The following is a 25,935-nucleotide window of genomic DNA, read 5'->3' on the forward strand; positions in this document are numbered from 1 at the left end:
TTCCCATGATGATGGGGAGGCTTCTAGTTAGAATACATCACAAACTGTGTACAAGACTGCCCCCTGCTGCCTGGCAGCACCCGATCTCTTACAGGGGGCCGTGATCAGCACAATTAACCCCCTGTAAGAGATCAGGGCTGCCAGGCAGCAGGGGGCAGACCCCCCCCTCCCCAGTTTGAATATCATTGGTGGCCAGTGCGGCCCCCCCCCCTCCCTCCCTCTATTGTAATAAATCGTTGGTGGCACAGTGTGCGCCCCCCATCGCCCCCCCCTCCCTCCCTCTATTGTAATAAATCGTTGGTGGCACAGTGTGCGCCCCCCATCTCCCCCCCCCCTCCCTCCCTCTATTGTAATAAATCGTTGGTGGCACAGTGTGCACCCCCCATCGGCCCCCCCTCCCTCTATAGCAGTAACAACATTGGTGGCCCCCCCCCCCCCCCGATCATTGGTGGCAGCGGAGTTCCGATCGGAGTCCTAGTTTAATCACTGGGGCTCAGATTGGTAACCATGGCAACCAGGACGCTACTGCAGTCATGGTTGCCATGGTTACTTAGCAATAGTACAATAGTAGAAGATTCATACTTACCTGCTTGCTGCTGCGATGTCTGTGACCGGCCGGGAGCTCCACCTACTGGTAAGTGACAGGTCTGTGCGGTGCATTGCTAAATGAACTGTCACTTACCAGTAGGAGGAGCTCCCGGCCGGTCACAGACATCGCAGCAGCAAGCAGGTAAGTATGAATCTTCTACTATTGTACTATTGCTAAGTAACCATGGCAACCAGGGCTGCAGTAGCTTCCTGGTTGCCATGGTTACCGATCGGAGCCCCAGCGATTAAACTGGGACTCCGATCGGAACTCCGCTGCCACCAATGATCGGGGGGGGGGAGATGGGAGGCCGCACACTGGCCACCAATGTTGTTACTGCTATAGAGGGAGGGGGGGCCGATGGGGGGCGCACACTGTGCCACCAACGATTTATTACAATAGAGGGAGGGAGGGGGGGGCGATGGGGGGCGCACACTGTGCCACCAACGATTTATTACAATAAATGGCCACCGCACTGGCCACCAATGATATTCAAACTGGGGAGGGGGGGGGGTCTGCCCTGATCTCTTACAGGGGGATATGATAGTACAATTAACCCCTTCAGGTGCGGCACCTGAGGAGTTAATTGTGCTGATCACGGCCCCCTGTAAGAGATCGGGTGCTGCCAGGCAGCAGGGGGCAGTGTACACAGTTTTTCAGTATATTCTAACCTGAAGCGTCCCCATCACCATGGGAACGCCTCTGTGTTAGAATATACTGTCGGATCTGAGTTTCACGATGTAGCTCATATCCGACAGTATATTCTAACATAGAGGCGTTCCCATGGTGATGGGACGCTTCAAGTTATGTTCGGGTGTCCGCCTGGCCGTGCGGAGGCAAGCGGATCCGTCCAGACTTACAATGTAAGTCAATCGGGACGGATCCGTTTGAAGATGACACACTGTGGCTCAATTTTCAAACGGATCCGTCCCCCATTGACTTTCAATGTAAAGTCTGGACGGATCCGTCTGAGGCTACTTTCACACTTAGAAATGTTTTAACAATATAATGCAGACGGATCCGTTCTGAACGGAGCCACCGTCTGCATTATATGAACGCAAGTGTGAAAGTAAAGGGACTCCTGACTTTACATTGAAAGTCAATGGGGACGGATCCGTTTGCAATTGCACCATATTGTGTCAACGTCAAACGGATCCGTCCCCATTGACTTGCATTGTAATTCAGGACGGATCTGTTTGGCTCCGCACGGCCAGGCGGACACCAAAACAACTTTTTTTTCATGTCCGTGGATCCTTCAAAAATCAAGGAAGACCCACGGACGAAAAAACGGTCACGGATCACGGACCTACGGACCCCGTTTTTGCGGACCGTGAAAAAAAACTGTCGTGTGCATGAGGCCTTATACACATATAGCATACACTGTGCCCCACAATATACAGTATACCGCTACACTGTGCCACACAATATACAGTATACCTCTAAACTGTGTGATCTGTTCTATAAGCACCATTGTTTTGTGGCGGCAGTATGTGTCATCCACAGATCCCCCTCCATAACAGTGTCATCCACAGATCCCCCTCCATAACAGTGTCATCCACAGATCCCCCTCCCTATAACAGTGTCATCCACAGGCAATTAGGACATGTTGAAATCTGAGTGATTTTTTTTAAAACCACAGACAGCAGGACTTTTCTTCCCTGTTGAGGTTTTAGGTATTGGGTAAAGTATCGCAGCATTTCTAAGCATACTTGTGTAAATGTATCGTTGTTATAGCTGCCCCTTCTACTTTTGTCCTGGCCCCCAGTGTGCCCCCCCCCCCCCCCCCCCAAAATTTGAAAGCTAGAGGCGCCACTGAGTGAATGGAGCTGGTTACTGCAGTGTTGCTCCCTTGTACTGCAATGGGAGCAGCTGTAATAACCAGCCATGTCCAATACACACTGGATCGAGCTGTGTAGCTCTACTGACAATCTGATATTGATAGCCTAAGGCTACTTTCACACTCGTGTTTGGTGCGGATCCGTCATAGATCTGCACAGACGGATACGTTCAGATAATACAAATGTCTGCATCCGTTCAGAACGGATCTGTTTGCATTATATTTAACATAGCCAAGATGGATCCGTCTTGAACACCGTTGAAAGTCAATGAAGGAAGGATCCGTTTTCTATTGTGCCAGTTAAAACGGATCCGTCCCCATTGACTTACATTGTGTGTCAGAACGGATCCGTTTTGCTCAGTTTCATCAGACAGACACCAAAACGCTGCAAGCAGCGTTTTGGTGTCCACCTCCAGAGCGGAAAGGGGACGGAACGGAGGCAAACTGATGCATTCTGAGCGGATCCTTTTCCATTCAGAATGCAATAGGGCAAAACTGATCCGTTTTGGACCGCTTGTAAGAACCCTGAACGGATCTCACAGACGGAAACCAAAACAGCAGTGTGAAAGTAGCCTTAATCCTAACCCCAGCCTATTATTATTCTACCAGTGAGCAGATAATCATTTCTATCAGCCACAGGCCTGCCGTATACCACGGCTGTATACAGAGAGCTCTTGGCAGAAGCAAAGCCTGTGAGATGTGTTTGCTCCATTAATAACACAACTATCAGAGTGAAGTTTCCATGTTATGTTCCATAAGAGCTCTGCCACCGCTACAGAGAGGGGGAAGGGGACACACAAGGCACTTCAGGCTGTTCTAATTGTTTTCTCTCCTTCACACTGACAATAACCTTGTGTCATTTCTACATTTATTCAACCTGACCTGAGCCACAGACAGTCTTCCTGTAAGGGTGACCATTCCATGTACCCAATGCAGAGCAATCCAAGAATACTGCCGCATTTCTGCTCCAGTGATCATGTGGTTATAATGGATCACAGACAATTAAATAAATACATGAAATATTTAAACCATCTAATACATATCCACTAAATATTTATGTATCTCATATCTATCTATCTCTCTATGTATCTATCTATCTGATATCTGCCTATTATCTATCTATCTATCTATCTCATATCTATCTATCCTTATCTATATCTGTACCATGTAACTCATATTTATCTATCTTGTAGCTATCTTATGTCTATTGCTTTTTTCATCTTCTATCTATATGCAATAAATCGCTGTGCTACCCAAAAGAATGGAATGTGATATATTTTCATGTAAAATAAAAACTATTTTGAATATTGGTTTTAAATGTTTTATAAACTTTTTTTTATCTATGTAACATAAATTTAACACACTTCAAGAAAGCAATGTATTCATATACATCATACAGTGTGACATATTACACTATTGGAAGTGACCTTGCACTCAATAAACTGTAATCGACCTCATCATATAATTATCTATTTACACCCCCTCTCCTCCATGCAGAGAGATATATTCACCTCTCCTCCAGCTACAGGGATACACACATCACATGTCTCCTCTCCTCCATGTACAGGGATATACACATATCACGTGTGTCCTCTCCTCCATGTACAGGAATATACACACATCACATGTATTCTCACTACCTTGTACAGGGATATACACACATCACATGTCTCCTCTGCTCTATGTACAGGGATATACACACATCACGTGGCTCCTCTGCTCTATGTACAGGGATATACACACATCACGTGGCTCCTCTCCTCTATGTACAGGGATATACACACATCACGTGTCTCCTCTCCTCCATGTACAGGGATATACACACATCACATGTATTCTCACTACCTTGTACAGGGATATACACACATCACATGTCTCCTCTCCTCCATGTACAGGGATATACACACATCACATGTATTCTCACTCCCATGTACAGGGATATACACACATCATGTGTCTCCTCTCCTCCATGTACAGGGATATACATATATCACGTGTGTCCTCTCCTCCATGTACATTGATATACACACACATTACATGTCTCCTCTCCTCTGTGTACAGGGATACACACATCACGTGTCTCCTCTCCTCCATGTACAGGGATATACACACATCACAGTCTCCTCTCCTCCATGTACAGGGATATACACACATCACATGTCTCCTCTCCTCCATGTACAGGGATATACACACACATTACATGTCTCCTCTCCTCCATGTACAGGGATATACACACATCACAGTCTCCTCTCCTCCATGTACAGGGATATACACACATCACAGTCTCCTATCCTCCATGTACAGGGATATACACACACTATGATCAGTGACTGCAGCTTAGCTGCATTTTGTATAGGAAGTCCTGTCTTCATTTAAACCCAGTCTGCTGTTCTGTATCTGCCTCATGCTTTATACTGCAGCACTGCCTGTTCAGTTTTGCTGCTGTGTTTAAATGGAAGGTCAGTACTTGAAGAGAGAAGAGGACTATCAGGAAGCTGCTGCATGGAGGGGCATTAATAAGGGGGAGGGGCCTGGGGAGCTGCTTTCATCAGCCATTGATTAGTAAACCCATGACTCCTTCTCCTGAACGGTGCAGGACTCGCTGCGGGAGGAGAGGTTTTGGGGAAGTTGCTTGGGGTGTTTCCAAATTTTGCGACTAGTTATGCCCTTGGGCCCCATAGACTACTTTGGGGGCTGCATTATGGCTGCATACCACTTGCATGTGGTGTCAATGGGTGGCCGAAATTAAATGGACTGTACAATTTGGACAACCTCCCCGTAATGACCAGCGTGGGGACAACACAAAAATACACATCTCATATACTGCAGACCTTCTTATGAGAAGGACAAGGCCCTGTTCTGTTGGACAGGAATCTCTTCCTTCCTTATTAGAAAAGAGGTTCTGCAGCATCTGCATCTCAAAGGATTATGGTGTTTTATATAATATAAAGATCTGAGTTTTGGAACTATACAGATAAAAGAATAATAATAATTAGCCACCAAATCAGACTAAAAATGTGAAGCAGAAAATATACTGTAAAGGCAAAAATCTATGTATTCTCAAAAACCGAAAATCTGCATCCAATCCATATATCTTAGTCCATTTAACATACTAGATGCTCTGGCCATTAAGTGATTCAAATAATCTGGCCTTCATCCTAGCCTCCCTGGCTGTGACGCTCTGTGCTGTGATTAGACAGCGCTACAGGGTACAGTGTGGTAAAGAAGACCGTACAAATCCACTACGACGAGGACAGGGTGCACTGGCTGACCACCTGCTTCAAAAACGGCGACATCTTAGTGGCCGACAGCATCAAGACCAGCAATTTGCCTCTATCTGTTTGCCAGCAGATTAATAACATCTACAGTGTAGTGGTCCATGAGCCCCTGAAACATCTAAAATTTCTCAACGTGGATCAGCAAAGAAACACCTATGACTGTGGGATGTTCGCCATAGCATTTGCCTTTGAGTTTCTGGCAGATGACGGTGAACCCACAGTGATCTTCCAGCACAACGTGATGAGAGACCATCTAATATCCTGCCTGCAGAATGGCAGGATCACAGGCTTTCCCAAAAAGGTCAATTAGCGACTCCATGTCTTTCATGACATGTCGAGTCTATGATGGGCCAAGAGATCGCCCTGACCAGAAGCCTGATATTACTGAAACAGACCTGGATCCTCTACGTCACCAAAGCTGCAGTCTCTACCTGCCCCCAGATTACAACCGCTGATCCATGGTACAGGTCTAGAACCCACAGACTTGTTGGCGTCGGTAAGTAACCAGTGACTTTTCAGAGTTTGATCATCCCCATCTACTGATTGTTATAATGTCTTCTCATGTAATAATTAGAGATGTCCCGAACTATTCGCCGGCAAACAGTTCCCGGCGAATATCGCATGTTCGCGTTTGCCGCGGCGGGCGAACATATGCGATGTTTGGTCCGCCTCCTATACGTCATCATTGAGCAAACTTTGACCCTGTACCTCACAGTCAGCAGACACATTCCAGCCAATCAGCAGCAGACCCTCCCTCCCTCCCAGACCCTCCCTCCCTCCCAGACCCTCCCACCGCCTATGAAGAAAAGCAAGGACAGCATCCATCTTAGATTAATTCTGAAGCTGCAGTGTCACAAAGTTGTAATCGCAATGCGATTAATACAGGTTATATTAATCGCAGAGCTAAGTTCCTAATGGTTGTATTGCTAGAATTGACAACATATATAACAAATATAACACTATATTCTCAATCTTCGTTATATACTAGCAATAAAACCATTAGGAACCCAGCAGCTCTAAGTTGAATTCGCAATGCGATTAATGTAACCTGCATTAATCGCATTGCGATTACAACTTTCTCAAATCCGACAGTACAGTCTAGCATGGAGCCGTTCCCATGGTGATGGGGACGCTCCATGAGCACAGAAGTCGGCAGAAGCTCTAAGTTGAAATCGCAATGCGATTTATAGAACTTGAATTAATGGCATTGCGATTTCAACTTAGAACTTCTGCCGACTTCCGTGCTCATGGAGCGTCCCCATCACCATGGGAACGACTCCATGGTAGAATGTACTGTCGGATTTGAGAAAGTTGAAATTGCAATGCGATTAATTAAAGTTCTATAAATCGCATTGCGATTTCAACTTACCACACTCTGCGTCAACTACGTAATTTTCCATGGGAGTTTTGCCATGGATCCCCCTCCGGCATGCCACAGTCCAGGTGTTAGTCCCCTTGAAACAACTTTTCCATCACTATTGTGGCCACAAAGAGTCCCTGTGGGTTTTTAAATACGCCTTCCTATTGAAGTCTATTGCGGTTCGCCCCGTTCGCACGTTCGCGAACATTTGCGGAAATTCGCGTTCGCCGTTCGCGAACAGAAAATTTTATGTTCGCGACATCTCTAGTAATAACATATGTATGTGTAGTAAGTACTTAGACAAGCACCCAAGGTTCGGGATAATCACACCCCACAAACATTGGCCTTTTAGCCTATGGTCCCCATAACTTTGCTGTGACTATAATTACCTATTAATGAGGTGGATATTCGAATTTATTATTTTAACTCTGTCCTAGAGACCTGATTATCAGTCAGTTGTGTCCCGGGAACATGTGTGGGACTATCAGATGATAGGGCCCGCATCCAAGACCTTGTATCTTCATTGGGCCACCGTGTCAGGTTCAGATGACCCACGCTTCAGTAAGGGGCAGATTCCGGGCTCAGTCTCTCCACGCACCTACCGGACTTTCTGCAGTCAGACGTATTCACTAAAAATTTAAGTTTCCTGCTGCATCAAAGGCAGATTCCAGGCTGGAATTGACATTCACTGGACTTTCCGCAGACAGATGTATTCACCAAAGAAGTGCGTTTCCTGCTGCATTAAGAGGCAGATTCTAGGCTTGGTCTCTGTAATAACCACTAGATTCCAGGCTTGGCCTCTGCAGAAGTCAACGCACTTGACATTCACCATTGATTCAAGGAAAAATCTACCATACTTGTCACGTGCCATCGTTTTCCTCTACTGCCTAGGGCAGGGATGACCAACCTGAGGCTCTCCAGCTGTTGCAAAACTACAACTCCCAGCATGCCCAGACTGCCTACAGCTATCAGCTTACAGCAGCGCATGGTGGGAGTTGTAGTTTTACAATAGCTGGAGAGCCACAGGTTGGCCATGGGGGAAGGGCAGTCCTTCAGCCATGGTTCCCTAGAGGTTTCCTTCACTGGGGTTTTTTCCTCTCCTGAGTGCTGAAGGCCAGACTCTTCATGAGTCAAAGGCCCATCATCAAGAGGGCCCCATTTAAGACCAGTGACCTGACTTCTAATGAGAACATCTACTGTACATTTGATACCTTGCAGTCAAGAAGAAGTCAGTGTATATTAAGTAGTGGTATGGCTGAGCCTATTTATAAATCTTCATAGTCAACTGGATGGGGGTGCAGGGTGTCAAACCCCTGCTCATCAGATAGTGATGGCCTTTCTTGGTTTTACAGCTCAGCTTATTTTTTTAATGCCCTACAGGATAGGGGATTAGTATCTGAGCAGTGTGGACTGCTGGGTCCCCCATGATCATGACAATGGGGATCCTGTGTCCCCAAATAAATGGAATGGCGGGTCAATCGTGTTCCCTTCTCCTTCATTCAATGTCTATGACACTTCTGGAAATAGCTGAGCATTGTACTCGGCTATCTCCAGCAGTCCCGTAGAGACTGAACAGAGTAGCTATGTGCATGCTCCACCAGCCACTTAATTCCTAAGGGGTGCCGGATCCAGTTCTCATGATTAGTGATAGTCCCAGATATTCTATTGATAGGGGAAAGTTTTGTATTGACAGAAACTATCTACAGACCACATACCCATTGAAGTCAAAGGGTCCACAAAATATGTAGCTGTAACATGAACCATATCCACATTTTTTGCGGATCCATGATTTTCAGACTGCAAAACTGATATGGTTGTGTGAATGGGGCCTTTTACAGATTCTACTGGAAAAAAAAAAATAAAAAATTAAGAGGTACAGTCAGAGGTGTACCTCCAACGGAGGCAGACCATGCAGCTGCTATAGGGCCCCTGGAAGAAGGGGGCCTGGTCTTGGATAAAAGGCCCCGCCTCCTAATTACATTTAAAGGGGTTGTCCGGGTTCAGAGCTGAACCCGGACATACCTCTATTTTCACCCCGGCAGCCCCCCTGACTTGAGCATTGGAGAAGTTAATGCTCCGATGCTCTCCTTTGCCCTGCGCTAAATTGCGCAGGGCAAAGGCATTTTTTGGACATCCGGTGACGTACCAGGGCCCTCCATGCGACTGCCAGTAAAACGGCTAGGGCAGCGCTAAAGCCTGCCCATCAGAGCCGGTGATGTCACCGAACACACTACCGGGTGGAAATTTCCGCCCGGCAGTGTGTTATTGAAAACAAAAGAGACCTTGCCCTGCGCGATTAGCACAGGGCAAGGGAACGCATCGGAGCATGCCCCGATGCTAGCCTCAGGGGGGCTGCCTGGGTGAAAATAAGGCTATGTCTGGGTTCAGCTCTGAACCCGGACAACCCCTTTAATTCCTGTCTTGAATCACTGTCCAGGACTCAGGCTCTGCTTTCCAGCTCCCTGCTTACTCTGTCCTGTCCTCAGGCCTCCCTTTACTCAGAACATCACCAGTGGCTAGCGCTGCACCTGCTGGAGTCCCGACTAGCGCTCTATGTTATCTCACTGCTGGGTGCTGGGCTGGCCAATCAGCATTAGCGGTGCTTGCAGAGCCTGCTGCTGATTGGCTTGCCTAGTGCCCAGCAGAGAAACGTTAGTGTCCTGTGCCACGGGAGTCGGGATTTCATTCCTCTGTAAGCTTGCATTTACAAGTGACAGTGTAGAGGATGATGAGAGTGACTTCTGCGGGCACAATGACTTATGTGAGAAGTGACTGTGCTGTCAGTAATATGTGTTTTAGGTGTGAAGTGAACCCATCATTTCCAGTGCTGCACCCCCAGTTCTGCTCTGCAGATGAACCAGAATCTTCACCCTCTCAGTCACCGACACAGTGTAACGCCTCCATGCCCTGCTCTGTGCACTCAGGTACAGTAAGTGTCAGCTTCATGCACTGATGTAGAAACACATTGTTAGTCCTGCTAAACACTGCAGCTTAGATCTGTAAGGGCATTACTATGATCAGTGTTAGTCTGGGATGCCTAGGACCCACCAGTAACATTTATTTTGGACTCCCATCATACGGATACATTAAGATATTACCTGCTCACACAGCAAGATGCTACCAGATGATTGAATATGGGGGTCCCTGCAGTAACTTTGAGAAGGTAGGTCCTGGGGAGAAGAGGACACTGGCAGCTTTCCTCTATACCTAGAAGTCATCTCAGCTCTGATCGTGTCTATAATAATACACTGGGGAGTTTCTATAATAATCTATCAAGTGTTTTATAAGAACACAGGCTGGTTGAGGTGCTGTACATTGAATATATACTCACCTAAAGAATTATTAGGAACACCTGTTCTATTTCTCATTAATGCGATTATCTAGTCAACTAATCACATGGCAGTTGCTTCAATGCATGTAGGTTTGTGGTCCTGGTCAAGACAATCTCCTGAACTCCAAACTGAATGTCAGAATGGGAAAGAAAGGTGATTTAAGCTATTTTAAGCATGGCATGGTTGTTGGTGCCAGACGGGTCGGTCTGAGTATTTCACAATCTGCTCAGTTACTGGGATTTTTACGCACAACCATTTCTAGTGTTTAAAAAGAATGGTGTGAAAAGGGAAAAACATCCAGTATGCGGCAGTCCTGTGGGCGAAAATGCCTTGTTGATGCTAGAGGTCAGAGGAGAATGGGCCGCCTGATTCAAGCTGATAGAAGAGCAATGTTGACTGAAATAACCACTCGTTACAACCGAGGTATGCAGCAAAACATTTGTGAAGCCACAACACGCACAAACTTGAGGCGGATGGGCTACAACAGCAGAAGACCCCACCGGGTACCACTCATCTCCACTACAAATAGGAAAAAGAGGCTACAATTTGCACGAGCTCACCAAAATTGGACTGTTGAAGACTGGAAAAATGTTGCCTGGTCTGATGAGTCTCGATTTCTGTTGAGACATTCAAATAGTAGAGTCCGAATTTGGCGTAAACAAAATGAGAACATGTATCCACCATGCCTTGTTACCACTGTGCAGGCTGGTGGTGGTGGTGTAATGGTGTGGGGGATGTTTTCTGGGCATACTTTAGGCCCCTTAGTGCCAATTGGCCATCGTTTAAATGCCACGGGCTACTGGAGCATTGTTTCTGACCATGTCCATCCCTTCATGACCACCATGTACCCATCCTCTGATGGCTACTTCCAGCAGGATAATGTACCATGTAACAAAGCTCAAATCATTTCAAATTGGTTTCTTGAACATGACAATGAGTTCACTGTACTAAAACGGCCCCACAGTCACCAGACCTCAACCCAATAGAGCATCTTTGGGATGTGGTAGAACGGGAGCTTCGTGCCCTGGATGTGCATCCCTCAAATCTCCATCAACTGCAAGATGCTATCCTATCAATATGGGCCAACATTTCTAAAGAATGCTATCAGCACCTTGTTGAATCAATGCCACGTAGAATTAAGGCAGTTCTGAAGGCAAAAGGGGGTCCAAGTATTAGTATTGTGTTCCTAATAATTCTTTAGGTGAGTGTATGTATGTAGTGCAGTAAGTCTACTGTGTTATGTGCCACTTGTGCAGGGGGTGGGAAACTAGGAGCCCACCTTGCTCAGGGACCCACCGGGGGATTCACCTGAACCCCTGAGGGCCAGTCCGAGCCTGAATCACATGTCTTCTCACCCCCTTGTACGGGGATATATACACATAACATCCTTTTTCCTCTATGTACAGAGATATACACACATCATGTGTCTCCTCTCCTCTATGTACAGGGCTATACACACATCACATGTATTCTCACTCCCATGTACAGGGATATACACACATCATGTCTCCTCTCCTCTATGTACAGGGATATACACACATCACATGTATTCTCACTTCCATGTACAAGGATATACACACATCACATCTTCTCTCCTTCATGTACAGGGATATACACTTCACATGTCTCCTCTCTTCTATGTACAGGGATATACACACATCACATGTATTCTCACTCCCATGTACAAGGATATACACACATCTCGTGTCTCCTCTCCTCCATGTACAGGAATATTCACACATCACACGTCTCTATTTTGAGTATTGGTTTTAATTTTTTTTAAATACTTTTTTACTATATGTAACAGCAATACTTTCATGTATATTATATACTGACATAACACTAACGGTGACCTTGGACTACAGAAACTGTCGTCCTGTGAACTATCTCATCATATAATTGTCTATCTCTCTCTTTGGAGCACTACCTCATTCTCTTGGAGTATTGCTAACAAGACATTGGCCTTGGATCTTGGAGTGATAGCACCCACACAGGTGCACCTAGCCTTTCTGCTGCCTGAGGCGAAAACTGAAACGGTGACCCCCCCCCCCACTTCCCAATGCAAATTTCTTAACCTAACCCCTTCAGCCCATGGCCCATCGGCTGCCCCCCTCTTGCCCCTACCTGGTGCTGCCTGAGGTGATCGCCTCACCTGGCCTCATTGGTGGTGCACCCCTGCACCCACAAACTTGGATCTGTGCTGCTTTCTTCTGAAATATCTATCTATCTGTCATCTATCTATCTATCTATTACTTCTTCAGGTCTCTCAGTCTATTATCTCTCCATCTAGCTGTCCATTTGATGTATCTATCTAACTATCTCTATCTAGTTATCTTTTTATTCCAAAAGAATGAGGCAGCCCTCCAACATGTGTGGTGAAAAACTGATAATGTAAATAAAGCGAATATTTTAATTTTTTTCTCCCAGACTTTGGAGGGCTGCCTCATTCTTTTGGAGTATTGAAGACAAAACATTGGCCTTGGGTCTTGGAGTAATAGCACCCATCACCCTGGACCTGTGTAGCTTTCTTCTGAAATATCTATCTTCTACCTATCACTCCATCTATCTTCTATCTATCTATCCACCACCACCACCCCTTCCTATTGCTGTATTTTTTGCACCAAAAGACTGGATGATGAGAGACTTGCAAGTAATAATATCTGTAATATCTAAGCCTTACTAACTACTGAACAGTTTCCCTGCACCAGTGACATTGTATGAAGATCTTACCTGCTTTACATTCCAGCTTTTCAGCTGAAGTACAGATAGTGAACATGAAACTGAGGAGAGAGAAGAAATGAGTGAGAGAAGAAGGAGGGAGAGGGGACAGACACAGCGGAGAGAGGAGCAGGAGACGGCAGAGAAGCCTACAGAGTGAGCACATTACACCAGGAGAAGAGACTGCTTGGTGAGGAGTGGGAGGGGCGGCTGGTGAGTGGGCTGAAAGAGGAAGGTTCTGTGAATGAAAAGAATAAGAAGACGACTATGGATCCAGGAAAGGGCAGAGCAGTAATTCAGAAGGTGAACAGTCAGATTCCCACCAGGTCCTGTCTGATGTTCTCCACATACTTGGAGGAGGCTGAAGTCTAGTATCCTCTGTTTCGCGAAGATCAACCACTGGTGAAGGTTCCCTGCTTGCTGATGGTCATCCTTTGCGAAGATTCAGCTTCAGAGTCATTCTGGATCTTCTCTCTACACTTAACCAGATAGAAGCAGTTCAGTTGAACTTGAGACCAAGAAGACCCTGCTCCATCCAGGTATCATCATGCGCTTTAACGCAACTCTCCAGGTTCCTCTGGCGGATGGGATGCAGTCTCTTCAGGCTCAGGACTCTGTGCTACCCACCTTTTTGGACATGAACATTACAAACATCAGCACCCAACATATCATGGCTGAGGGTGACTTAGATGTTAACACAGACATCTACTCCAAGATCCTGGTGACTATCATATACCTATTCCTCTTTGTAGTTGGCTGCACTGGCAACACTGTTACTGCCTATACCCTGGTGAGGAAGAAGTCCTTGCAGAACCTGCAGAGCACTGTCCACTACCACCTGGCAAGCCTAGCACTCTCTGACCTCCTCATACTTCTCCTCAGTATGCCCATTGAACTATACAACTTCATCTGGGTTCACCATCCCTGGGCTTTTGGTAACGCAGTGTGCAAAGGCTACTACTTCCTAAGAGATGCCTGCACTTATGCCACTGCCCTCAATATTGCCAGCCTCAGTGTGGAGAGGTACATGGCCATTTGTCACCCCTTCAAAGCCAAAAGTATCATGTCCAGGAGCCGAACTAAGAAGCTCATTACGTTTATCTGGCTGGCATCTCTTCTCTTGGCTACCCCCATGATATTTACTATGGGGGAAATCTATGGCTTAGGGGTGAACGACCCAGATCACCTTGTCTGCACCAGGATTGTGGAAATGTCTTCATTCAAGACTGCCATTCAGGTGAGTACAGAGGCTTCTCCCCTCTTCAGTAGATACAGACCCTTAGACCTTTGTATTTAGAAGTAGAAGCTGCCCATAGTTACATAGTAAACCTCTTGTCTCACCATGTCCTATTACATGTATGATATCAAACATCTGCCTAAATGTTAAATATTAGTAACTGGAAGCAAATCTACTTTATCTCATGCTCTATCTATCTATCTATCTATCTATCATCTCATATCTATCATCTCATATCTATCTATCTATCTATCTATCTATCATCTCATATCTATGTATCTATCTATCTATCATCTCATATCTATGTATCTATCTATCTATTTATCTCATATCTATCTATCTATCTATCTATCTATCATCTCATATCTATCTATCTATCTCTCTCATATCTATCTATCTATCATCTCATATCTATCTATCATCTCATATCTATCTATCTATCTATCTATCTATCTATCTATCTATCTATCTATCTATCTATCTATCTCATATCTATCTATCTATCTATTCATCTCATATCTATCTATCTATCTATCTATCTATCTATCTATCATATCTATCTATCTATCTATCTATCTATCTATCTATCTATCTATCTCTCATCTCATATCTATCTATCTATCTATCTCATATCTATCTATCTATCTATCTATCTATCTATCTATCTATGTATCTCATATCTATCTATCCATCTATCTATCATATCATATCTATCATCACATATCTATCTATCTCTCTCATATCTATCTATCTATCATCTCATATCTATCTATCTATCTATCTATCTATCTATCTATCTCATATCTATCTATCTATCTATCTATCTATCTATCTATCTATCGCATATCTATCTATCTATCTATCTATCTCATATCTATCTTTCTATCATCTCATTATCTATCTATCTATCTATCTATCTATCTATCTATCTATCTATCTATCATCTCATTACCTATCTATCTTTTACTCCAAGAGGCAACACTCAAATCTGCGGTGAAAGATTAAATAAAGAGAACCATTTCATTTTGTCACCACAGACTTTATAGTATTGATAGCAAAACATTGGCCTTGGTTCTTTGCCTTATAGCACCCATCACCCTAGACCTGTGTAGCTTTCTTCTGAAATATCTATCTGTCTATCTATCTATCTCATATATATCTCTCAATATCTACTGTATCTATCTATCTATCTATCTATCTATCTATCTATCTATCTATATCTACCTATCTATCCACGCCTGTACTGCTGTACTTTTTGCACCAAGTCTCACTGGATGCTCAGATTCTTGCAAGTTTAGATGGAAACATTTTTATGTTTATATATTCACAAGAATAGTCAGCCTTAGGCTACTTTCACACTAGCGTTCGGGGCTCCGCTTGTGAGTTCCGTTTGAAGGCTCTCACAGGCGGCCCCGAACGGATCCATCCAGCCCTAATGCATTCTGAGTGGATGTGGATCCGCTCAGAATGCATCAGTCTGGCACCATCTGTCCTCCGCTCCGCTGCATGCAGCGTTCGGGTGTCCGCCTGGCCGTGCGGAGGCAAACGGATTCGTCCAGACTTACAATGTAAGTCAATGGGGACGGATCCGTTTGAAGTTGACACAATATGGCTCAATTTTCAAACGGATGCGTCCCCCATTGACTTTCAATGTAAAGTCTGGACGGATCCGTCTGAATACAAATTACACTTAGACTTTTTTAGTAAAATATAATGCAGACGGTTCCGTCTGAACGGATACCAACGTTTGCATTATAGGAGCCGCTCCGAACGCAAGTATGAAAGTAGCCTTAGTCATAATGCAGTATATAAAATCCATGTAATCTCTTTGTTGTGTTCAGAAAAGGAATTATAATTTATAACAGAAACACTTAGGTCCAAAACCCTTGTGATCTCAAAGACCATTTAGCTAGTTCAGAGAAAGAAGCCTATGGTGCCCTCCTAATTTGGGAGTAGTTCTGAGCCTGCATGACATGCTGGGAGCTGTAGTTTTGCAACAGCTGGAGGGCGACAGGTGGAAGATTGTTGAAATGTTCTTTCTATCAACTTCCAAATGGCTAATAAGAGAATTTATTGGCCCATATTAGCGCTTGCTTGTTCATTTACATCAGATTTATCACTTTCCTCTCACAGCGGCCATGTCTCTCACTGCAGCAAACTGCCTATAGCAGATTGGTGCTTTGTATAGTGTGACTTATTGATCCTCTCTGTTGTGAAGATAGATTTTAATATCATTATCTGATATATGACATACGTCTATGGTATTTATTTCCTGTGGCTGTATATAAGGTTGCAAAGAAATCCTGCTTTTCCTGTCTATATGCTTCCAGGATGATAAACAGGGGAGTCTGGCAGGATGTTCCTCTGAGGATACATTGTATCAGTTGTGCTAAGGTATATCATATTAATATTACAAGTACAAAACTGTGCTCATGGTAAGGGTATGGGCCCATCACATTGTCTTCTGGAATCTGATTTTAGGGCAAACAAGATTTAGAACGTCTGAATTTATCATGCACGATTCTGGAGACAAGCAATGTCCAGTGTATTTGGCCGCTTAGTGCTAGATTTTTGTGGTAATAAGCAAGTATGAGAGATCATTAGTAATGTCCTTTTGATGGAAGTGTCTAGGAGGAGCTTCTATGTGGTAAAGGGCTTTTGCACAACTGATATGACGTACCCGCGTGCCTGGTGTGCTCTCCTTCCTTTAAAGAGGACCTTTCACTAGAATAAAACATCTAAGCTAACGATACAGACACGTAGAGCGGCGCCCAGGGATCTCCCTGCACTTACTGTTATACCTGGGCGCCGCTCCGTTCTCCCGGTATAGCCTCCGGTATCTTCACAGTTAGGCTCCACCCAGTTGAACCTGCCGGCGCCTCCTTCTCCCATGCTGTAGCGCTGGCCAATCGCAGCGCTCAGCTCATAGCCTGAGAGAAAAAAAAGCCTCTCAGACTATGAGCTGAGCACTGCGATTGGCCAGCGCTACAGCATGGGAGAAGGAGGCGCCGACATGTTCCCCTGGGTGGAGCCTAACTATGAAGATACCGGAGCCTATACCGGGAGAACGGAGCGGCGCCCAGGGATAATAGTAAGTACAGGGAGATCCCTGGGCGCCGCTCTCCGTGCCTGTATAGTTACTTTAGAAGTTTTATTCTAGTGAAAGGTCCTCTTTAAATACAGATAGCCTAAAGCTAGCGGCTGAAGATAGATTTGGGGCATTTTGGTGCATGTTATACCTTGTTTTGCGTCTTTATGACACCTCTTGGGTTGTATTATAGTTTAGATCAGTAATTTGCACCAAAAGCTGATGCACTCATATAAATCTGGCACATCTTACAATTTGACAAATCCACACCATAATTCTAAATTTACAACTGAATTTGGTCAGCAGGTGACTTATTTTTTTTGGGAGGGGGAACTTTAATAAATGTATCGATTACAAAATCCTCAAAAAATCTGGCAAAATGCACATACAAAACAAGGTACAAACACTTTTATAGAATGTCCCCAATATTTCAAAATGAGGCATGGGGTATATTAAATTAGATTGAAACGCTACAGGCATTTTCGCATCTCAGCTTATGCCACCGCATACATCATGAATAAATATGGTGCATGTAATCCGTGCCTCGGCACAACTGAATTCTGATTATGTGTTTTGCTTAGTAAATCTTGGCAAGTACGGTATGTTGTTCTTGGTTGGGATTAGATATTTTTCATATTTGTGATTATATATCAGTTTTTTCCCCATGGCAACACATCACAGTGCCAGTGTGTCATTACGTTACCATGTCACCTAGAAGAGCAAGTGTCTAAATCCCACGTACAAAACCTCCCACAAAGGGTTAATAGGGCTGTACATTTATCTAGGTACATTCTATTAATATCAGTATGATTAATATAACCGAATAGAAGGTTATTAGTAGTTTAATTGCTTCTTGGAGGAGACAAGACCTGCAAGGTGCGTATTTCCGTGTACATGGTGAATAGACACATAAAAAAAGGAGGAAAGAAGTCACCTGATGTGTGTATATCTCTGTCCATAGAGTTGTAGAGAAGTATAAGGTGTGTATATCTCTGTACAATCAGGAGAGGAGCCACGTCAGGTGTGTATATCTCTGTCCATAGAGTAATAGAGACACCTGATGTGTGTATATCTCTGTACACAGAGTTGTAGAGAAGTATAAGGTGTGGATATCTCTGTACAATCAGGAGAAGAATCACATGATGTGTGTATATCCCTGTACATGGAGGAGAGGAGACATGTGATATGTGTATATCCCTGTACATGGAGGAGAGGAGACATTTGATGTGTGTATATCCCTGTACATGGAGGAGAGGAGAGACATGATGTCTGTATATCCCTGTACACGGAGGAGAGGAGCCACGTTAGGTGTGTATATCCCCGTACATTGAGGAGATAAGACACATGATGTGTGTATATCCCTGTACATGGAAGAGGTGAACCACATGAGGTGTGTATATCCCTGTACATGGAGGAGGTGAACCACATGAGGTGTGTATATCCCTGTACATCGAGGAGAGGAGCCTAGTCAGGTGTGTATATCCCTGTACATGGAGGAGAGGAGACATTTGATGTGTGTATATCCCTGTACATGGAGGAGAGGAGACATTTGATGTGTGTATATCCCTGTACATGGAGGAGAGGAGACATTTGATGTGTGTATATCCCTGTACATGGAGGAGAGGAGACATTTGATGTGTGTATATCCCTGTACATGGAGGAGAGGAGACATGTGATGTGTGTATATCCCTGTACATGGAGGAGAGGAGACACGTGATGTGTGTATATCCCTGTACATAAACATGTAGTACCTTACTTTCTGAGAATCGACCCTGTTAATCCTGCCCGGCTATGAATGTTTGTTCTCTTTCCCACAGGGGTAGTCTCTCAGTTAAGTTGTTCTCTGGCGGCTTTTCAGTCTCAGGAATGATGTTTCCTGGATCAGGCTTTTCTTTGGGCCCACTTGACAGGAGCCCACATATGAATGCCTTGCCTCTTGCTCTGCTCAGCTAAGACTCTCCACTAGTCAGGGGGGCAAGACCACCCCTTCACCTTGGAAATGATGCGTACACTGCCAGTGTTAACTGTTTGTTGTCCATGCACAACCATTTGTGATACACTGTACATAAAGAGACAACTGTTTTTAGCAATAAATCACAACATTTTACTCCTGAAAAAACAATTAACTTTGAGCAGTTATCCACTAGATCACTGCATATATATTGTATAGTCAACACTGGCACCTTCCTGTGTGTGAAAGAACTGTTGTGTGGCACAAGGTGACACTTAGCAACATACCAGTTGAGAGATTCTTTTCTTCAAGGATTTCATATAGGCACTTAATGCAGCTGCTATTGGGTCCTTGGAGAGAAGGACCCCAGCCCTGGTAGCTGTAGAGAATATAGGCAGGGCGTATTTACAACAAGGCACACAAGGCCACATTCTTAGGGCATCAGGATGGGGGGCGGCACTTCACAGAGAAAACCAATGAGTTATGTTGATTATTTCACCTTAGTGCTGCTTCTCATGTCTCCTTATCAATAACTTTTGTTTATTGTAGCCACAAGTCAGGAGAGTTAATCCTCATACTGCTTACCTACAGCTAGTTTAACAGTAATCTCTTCAGGAAGGCATTTTAAGAGTTTCTTCTCCTGATATTGTGCTGCAATTAGCAAAACTAAGTGATAAGGAGACATCAGAGTAGTCAGATGAGGAGAAAGGTGAAACCAGTATATGACCCATATGTATATTGCCAACTAGCAGAAAGGATTCACGGCAGACCATTCCATAATTTATACACATAAAGCCCTTCAGTATAACTAAAAAAAAATGTGGATACTAGCAAGTTACAACTAACAATAGTTAGAAGGGTTTTCCAAGATTTTATAACTGATGACCCATCTTCTGGATAGGTCATCAGTATCTGATTTCTGGGTGTCCGACACTTGGGACCTCCACTGATCAGATATTGGAGAAGTGACCGGCGCCTTGAGCGCCATTGGCCTCCTATGTGGTCACCAAGCACAGCTCCGTACATTGTATTCCCTTAAATGGGGCTGAGCTATACCTAGGCCACGTGACCGATGAATGTGTTGTCACTGGCCTAGAAAAATTAGATACTGTTGACCTATCCAAGGGACAGACAACTCACAGACGATGTGTGAATTCTTTCTGTTTTTAATTTGAGTGAATGAATCTTGAGAGGAAATCAGAGCTGGAAGGGTGCATGCTTTAATTTTTCTAATCATAGCATGCACAATACATTGATGGAGATGCCTTCAGACTTGTGCATTAGGTTGATATTTTACTGGCAGCTGTCAATGGGTACATTTAGATGAGCTGTTTTTACCCACACAAAAAAAAAACATTTAAAACCGCGCTCATCTCTATAGGGGTTCGCTATGGTTTTGTGATGTGGTTATTTGCCATGAATTCTTTACAGGTTAAAATATAACAGAAATGTATTTCACTTGTATAAACTGCATGGCCAATAACCACATCACAAAGCCACAGCAATCACAGAAAACCACGTACGTTTTCAACAGCCTTTTTTTACCGAATGATCAAAATTATTTTATGTAGACACTGTGGGTGAGATTTATCAAAACTGGTGTAAAGGAAAACTGGCTTAGGGTGGGTTCACATTACCGTTTATGCCTCCTTTTGACGTATACGTTAGAAAAAAGGAAACAAAATGCGGCACACCACTTTCTTGTATCCTGCAGAGTCCAGTAAAAAGAACGTATACTTTTTAAAAAGAATGGTAAGAAAAAATGTACTTTTTTTACAATGGAACTCCATGGTGAACGGATGACACTGTATGGCATCGGTCTGAGGCTTCCGTTTACCACCTACGTTTTTTGTATACGTTAAACGGATGGGAAAAACGTGATGTGAGCCCACCCTTAGTTGTCCATAGCAACCAATCCGATTCCAGCTTTCATTTTTCAGAGCTTTTTTGGAAAATAAAAGTAGAGTCTATGGGCAACTAAGCCAGTTTTCCTTTGATTTGATCATTCTCCTCCTGTATGCCCTCAAGTCAATAGGTAGCGTTAGTCGATCTAATGGGGGTGTGAGCATTAAACGTGCCTAGGGTAGCATACACTCCAAATATAGACCTGAATATGGGCAGCTTCAGTTTGTGAATGGGCACGGTTCGTAACTGGCAGGTATCATAAACCTCAATATCCAAAGGTATCCTTAACTATAATGGTATAGCATTCACTTGGAAATAGAGTTGTGGATTTTGAGCACCTCGTCTATAAATAGCAGTATGCATAAATAAATCTTTAGCCATTTAAAGGTTATATCTTTATGCATAAGCTTGCAGTAATCTTCTGTTCCCAGCTGTGATGGCTTTGAGGAGCGAGCGCACATTATTATGTTTTTGTTTTTGACATGTAGCACTGAGCTAAGTCATAATCACAGCAGGAGAAAATACCAGAGGAAAGAAAGTATGTCTGGTACAGAGGCACATTAGGCACCATTAACGGGGCTCTATGAAACTAGCAATAATATATATTTATTTTTTTGGGGTTATTTTTTTGGGGGAGCGGGCAGACATGCTGTAAAAATAATATTAAAAAAAATAACTCTCACCTTGTCGGAGCATCCAGTTTCCAGCACCACAGCTCCTGTCCCTGCTGGACTAGTGTGACGTGCCTCGGCGCTCATATGCCCTTCTTGCTCGAGTCAACGCTACGGCCATTAATTGGCTGTCTGTGTTGGGGTACATGTGGATAGCACTTCACGCTTTGGGTCTGGCAACGAACGGGAACAGTTGGGACAGAAGCCTGGCATGCTCTGACAAGGTGAGTTTTTTTTATTTTCACAACAGGTCCATTATTTGTCATTCTCAGATCTGTTTCAAAGGGATTGTCAGTGGTTATACAAGCATAGCTGATTTCTTCCTAAGACAGTGCCACACCTGCCCACAAGTTGTCTGTGGTATGGAAGCTCATTCACTTAAACTGAACTGAGCTGCAATACCAGACACAATGCATGAAGAGGTGTGGCACTGTGTTTAGAAGAAAGCAGCCATGTTTTTCAGAACCTGGACAGCTCATTTGAAGGCTATGTACACCTTTGGGGGGTATTTATTTATTATTGCATTGTACTCATTTTAAGATAAATATAATTTTTTAATTGGTCTTTATTATAAACTAGCAAAAGGACCCAGCTTTGCATGGGTATAGTTCATCTATTTCATTTTATGTTTCCGTGTGTCATAAAAAGATATCGACAGTTTCCCCTATAACAGTGACCTCTACAGTACCCGCCCCTTTAACAATGACCTTCAGAGTGCCCGCCCCTTTAAAAGTGCCTGCCCCTTTATAAGTGACCTCCACAGTGCCGGTCCCTTTAACAGTGACCGCCCCTTGAGCATCGACCACCCCTTTAACAGTGACCTTCACAGTGCCCACCCCTTTAACAGTGACTTACACAGTGACCGCCCCTTTAACAGTGACTTTTACAGTGACCACCCCTTTAACAGTGATGGCCCCTTTAACAGTGACTTTTACAGTGACCGCCCCTTTAACAGTGACCGCCCATTTAACAGTGACTTTCACAGTGACCGCCCCTTTAACAGTAAATTTCACAGTGACCTCCCCTTTAACAGTGACTTTCACAGTGACCGCCCCTCTAACAGTGACTTTCACAGTGACCGCCCCTTTAACAGTGACTTTTACAGTGACCACCCCTTTAACAGTGACTTTCACAGTGACTGCCTCTTTAACAGTAACCGCCCCTTTAACAGTGACTTTCAGTGACCGCCCCTTTAACGGTGACTTTCATAGTGCGCACCCCTTTAACAGGGACCTTCATAGCGCCCGCCCCTTTAATAACAGTGACCTGCACAGTGCCCGTTCCTTTAATAACAGTGACCTTCACTGTTCCCGCCCCTTTAAAAACAGTGACCTCCACAGTGCCCGCCCCTTTAAGCAGTAAAGAAAATTGGCTGGGTTGTTATGGAAACCTGGAGTAAAACTGTGTTTATGGCAGTTTGGATTTGAAGAGAAAGACTTGCAGGCTTGTATTGGCTAATGTGGGTTATATTTTGGGAATATCTCAGGAACTGTACGTCCTAGAGAGCTCTAAAACCTTCCTGGACACCTGATGTACCTTTGTGCCAAATTTGGTAAAGATCGGTCCAGTCGTTTAGTCGCGCACAAAGAACGTCCGGACAGACAGACAGAAATTCATTTTTATATATATATATATATATATATATATGAGATATTGGCATCCTTTTTTCTGTACACAGCGGAGATGCTCTAGTAGCACCCTTTGGATTTCCTGTCTTTTCAGTCAGACCATTATATCTCATTATAGCTCAGTTCTTATGTTACATAAGTGTTTATGACCTCCTAGTAGTTTAGAGATAAGGTTTATTAGATGACTGGCACAAAGTTTAAGTGAAAGTACCAGTCACCGGATAGAAAACAGTTAACCCTTTGTGACAGAACAGCTCAGTACTTATAATAAAGGCCAATTGAAAAAAAGATTTTTAGCCAAAAATGAGTAACATGCATAAAAAAATTGCCTCTGAAGGTGTACATAGCCATTAATTGTGGTGCACTTCTCACAACAGCTAGCACCCTCTGCAGCCAAATAAGCATATAGCCAAAGCAGGCCTGGGGGTCTCTGTTCGATATTCCTTAAGCCCCCTGCCTTTTCCAAACCACTTAGGTACACGGTCGCTATTAGCCGCAGGATCTAAGGAGCTAAACAGCCAGGACTAGCGTTTTTAACAAACACAGCTATTGCAGTGGAAAGTCAGCTGTAAATGTCATCGTCCAAATGTTATTGCCATACAGTGCTCATGTAATACCGCTATATAGATCAGAGCAGAAGACAAAGAGCACATTGCTAGGCACAGTCTGAGATAATTATTAAAACTGTTGCTTTATATGCCTTATATGTCTTTATACACTGCCTGTCCCAAACAAAAGTTGCCACCAAAATAAAGCCTTTAGCTTTGATTATGGCACGCATTCGCTGTGGCATTGTTTCGATAAGCTTCTGCAAAGTCGCAAGATTTATTTTTTATCCAGTGTTGCATTAATTTTTCACCAAGATCTTGCATTGATGATGGTAGAGTCTGACTGCTGCGCAAAGTCTTCTCTACCACATCCCAAAGATTCTCAATGGGGTTAAGGTCTGGACTCTGTGGTGACCAATCCATATGTGACAATGATGTCTCCTGCTCCCTGAACCACTCTTTCACAATTTGAGCCCGATGAATCCTAGCATTGTCATCTTGGAATATGCCCGTGCCACCAGGGAAGAAAAAATCCATTGATGGAATAACCTGGTCCTTCAGTATGTTCAGGTAATCAGCTGACCTCATTCTTGGAGCACATACTGTTCCTGAACCTAGACCTGACCAACTGCAGCAACCCCAGATCATAGCACTGCCCCCACAGGCTTGTACATTAGGCACTAGGCATGATGGGTGCATGACTTCATCTGCCTCTCTTCTTACCCTGATGCGCCCATCAATCTGGAACAGGGTAAATCTGGACTCATCAGACCACATGACCTTCTTCCATTGCTCCAGAGTCCAATCTTTATGCTCCCTAGCAAATTGAAGCCTTTTTTTCTGGTTTGCCTCACTGATTAGTGGTTTTCTTACGGCTGCACAGCTGTTCAGTCCCAATCCCTTGAGTTCCCTTTCCATTGTGCGTGTGGAAATGCTCTTACTTTCACTATTAAACATAGCCCTGAGTTCTACTGTTGGTTTTCTTCAATTTCATTTCACCATACGTTTAAGTGATCGCCGATCACGATCATTCAGGATTTTTTCCCCGCCACATTTCTTCCTTAAATACGATGGGTCCCCACTATGCTTCCAGTTTTTAATGATGCCTTGGACAGTTCTTGACACAATTTTAGTAGTTTCTGCAATCTTCTTAGATGTTTTCTCTGCTTGATGGATGCCAATGATTTGACCCTTCTCAAACAGACTATCATCTTTTCCACGACCACGAGATGTGTCTTTGAACATGGTTGTTTAAGAAATGAGAAGAAACTCATTGCACCAGTTGGGGTTAAATAACTTGTTGCCAGCTGAAAGATAATCGCCCATGCAGTAATTATCCAATAGGAGGCTCATAACTATTTGCTTAGTTAAAGCCAGGTGGCGACTTATTTTTTGGACAGGCAGTGTATGTCTTAAGCTAATGTACAATGCATCTTTTTTTCATAGGTGCATCTTGGGCTGTTATAACAAAAGAAATTGAAACCTGTGCTTGTTATTAGCAGGTGTAGACTCAACCTATAATTTTTGCTGTAATTTTTAATAAATCTGTGAGACAGATGGCCTGGCTCCTTTCTGGTTAACATCCTTCTCACACCCACACTTTTCTTGTCTCTTTTCAAAATAGAACGTGAAATGTGAGAGAAAATGCACAGATCTTAGCACAAGTATGGCATGCACCAAAATGTTCAACTTTTCTCCTCCAAAAAACTGCCACAATCCACTTAAATTAATTGTCTGTTTAGCTCTCAGATTTGTCCTGAAGGTCCTCTCAGGAGGCATATAGAAAATGAAGATCC

General features: G+C 43.9%; 1 protein-coding gene across 1 annotated transcript in view; it reads left to right on the forward strand.

Annotated features, from left to right (window-relative positions):
* Positions 1-13,415: 13,415 nt before the first annotated feature.
* NTSR1 (neurotensin receptor 1) overlaps positions 13,416-25,935 on the forward strand; it is a 200,347-nt gene continuing 187,827 nt past the window's right edge. The window contains exon 1 of the mRNA XM_044299243.1: positions 13,416-14,348. Coding sequence (XP_044155178.1) covers positions 13,659-14,348 — 690 coding nt within the window. The 5' untranslated portion in view covers positions 13,416-13,658. The remainder of the gene's footprint in view (positions 14,349-25,935) is intronic.

This window comes from Bufo gargarizans, chromosome 6, assembly GCF_014858855.1.
Source record: "Bufo gargarizans isolate SCDJY-AF-19 chromosome 6, ASM1485885v1, whole genome shotgun sequence".
Lineage (NCBI taxonomy): Eukaryota > Metazoa > Chordata > Amphibia > Anura > Bufonidae > Bufo > Bufo gargarizans.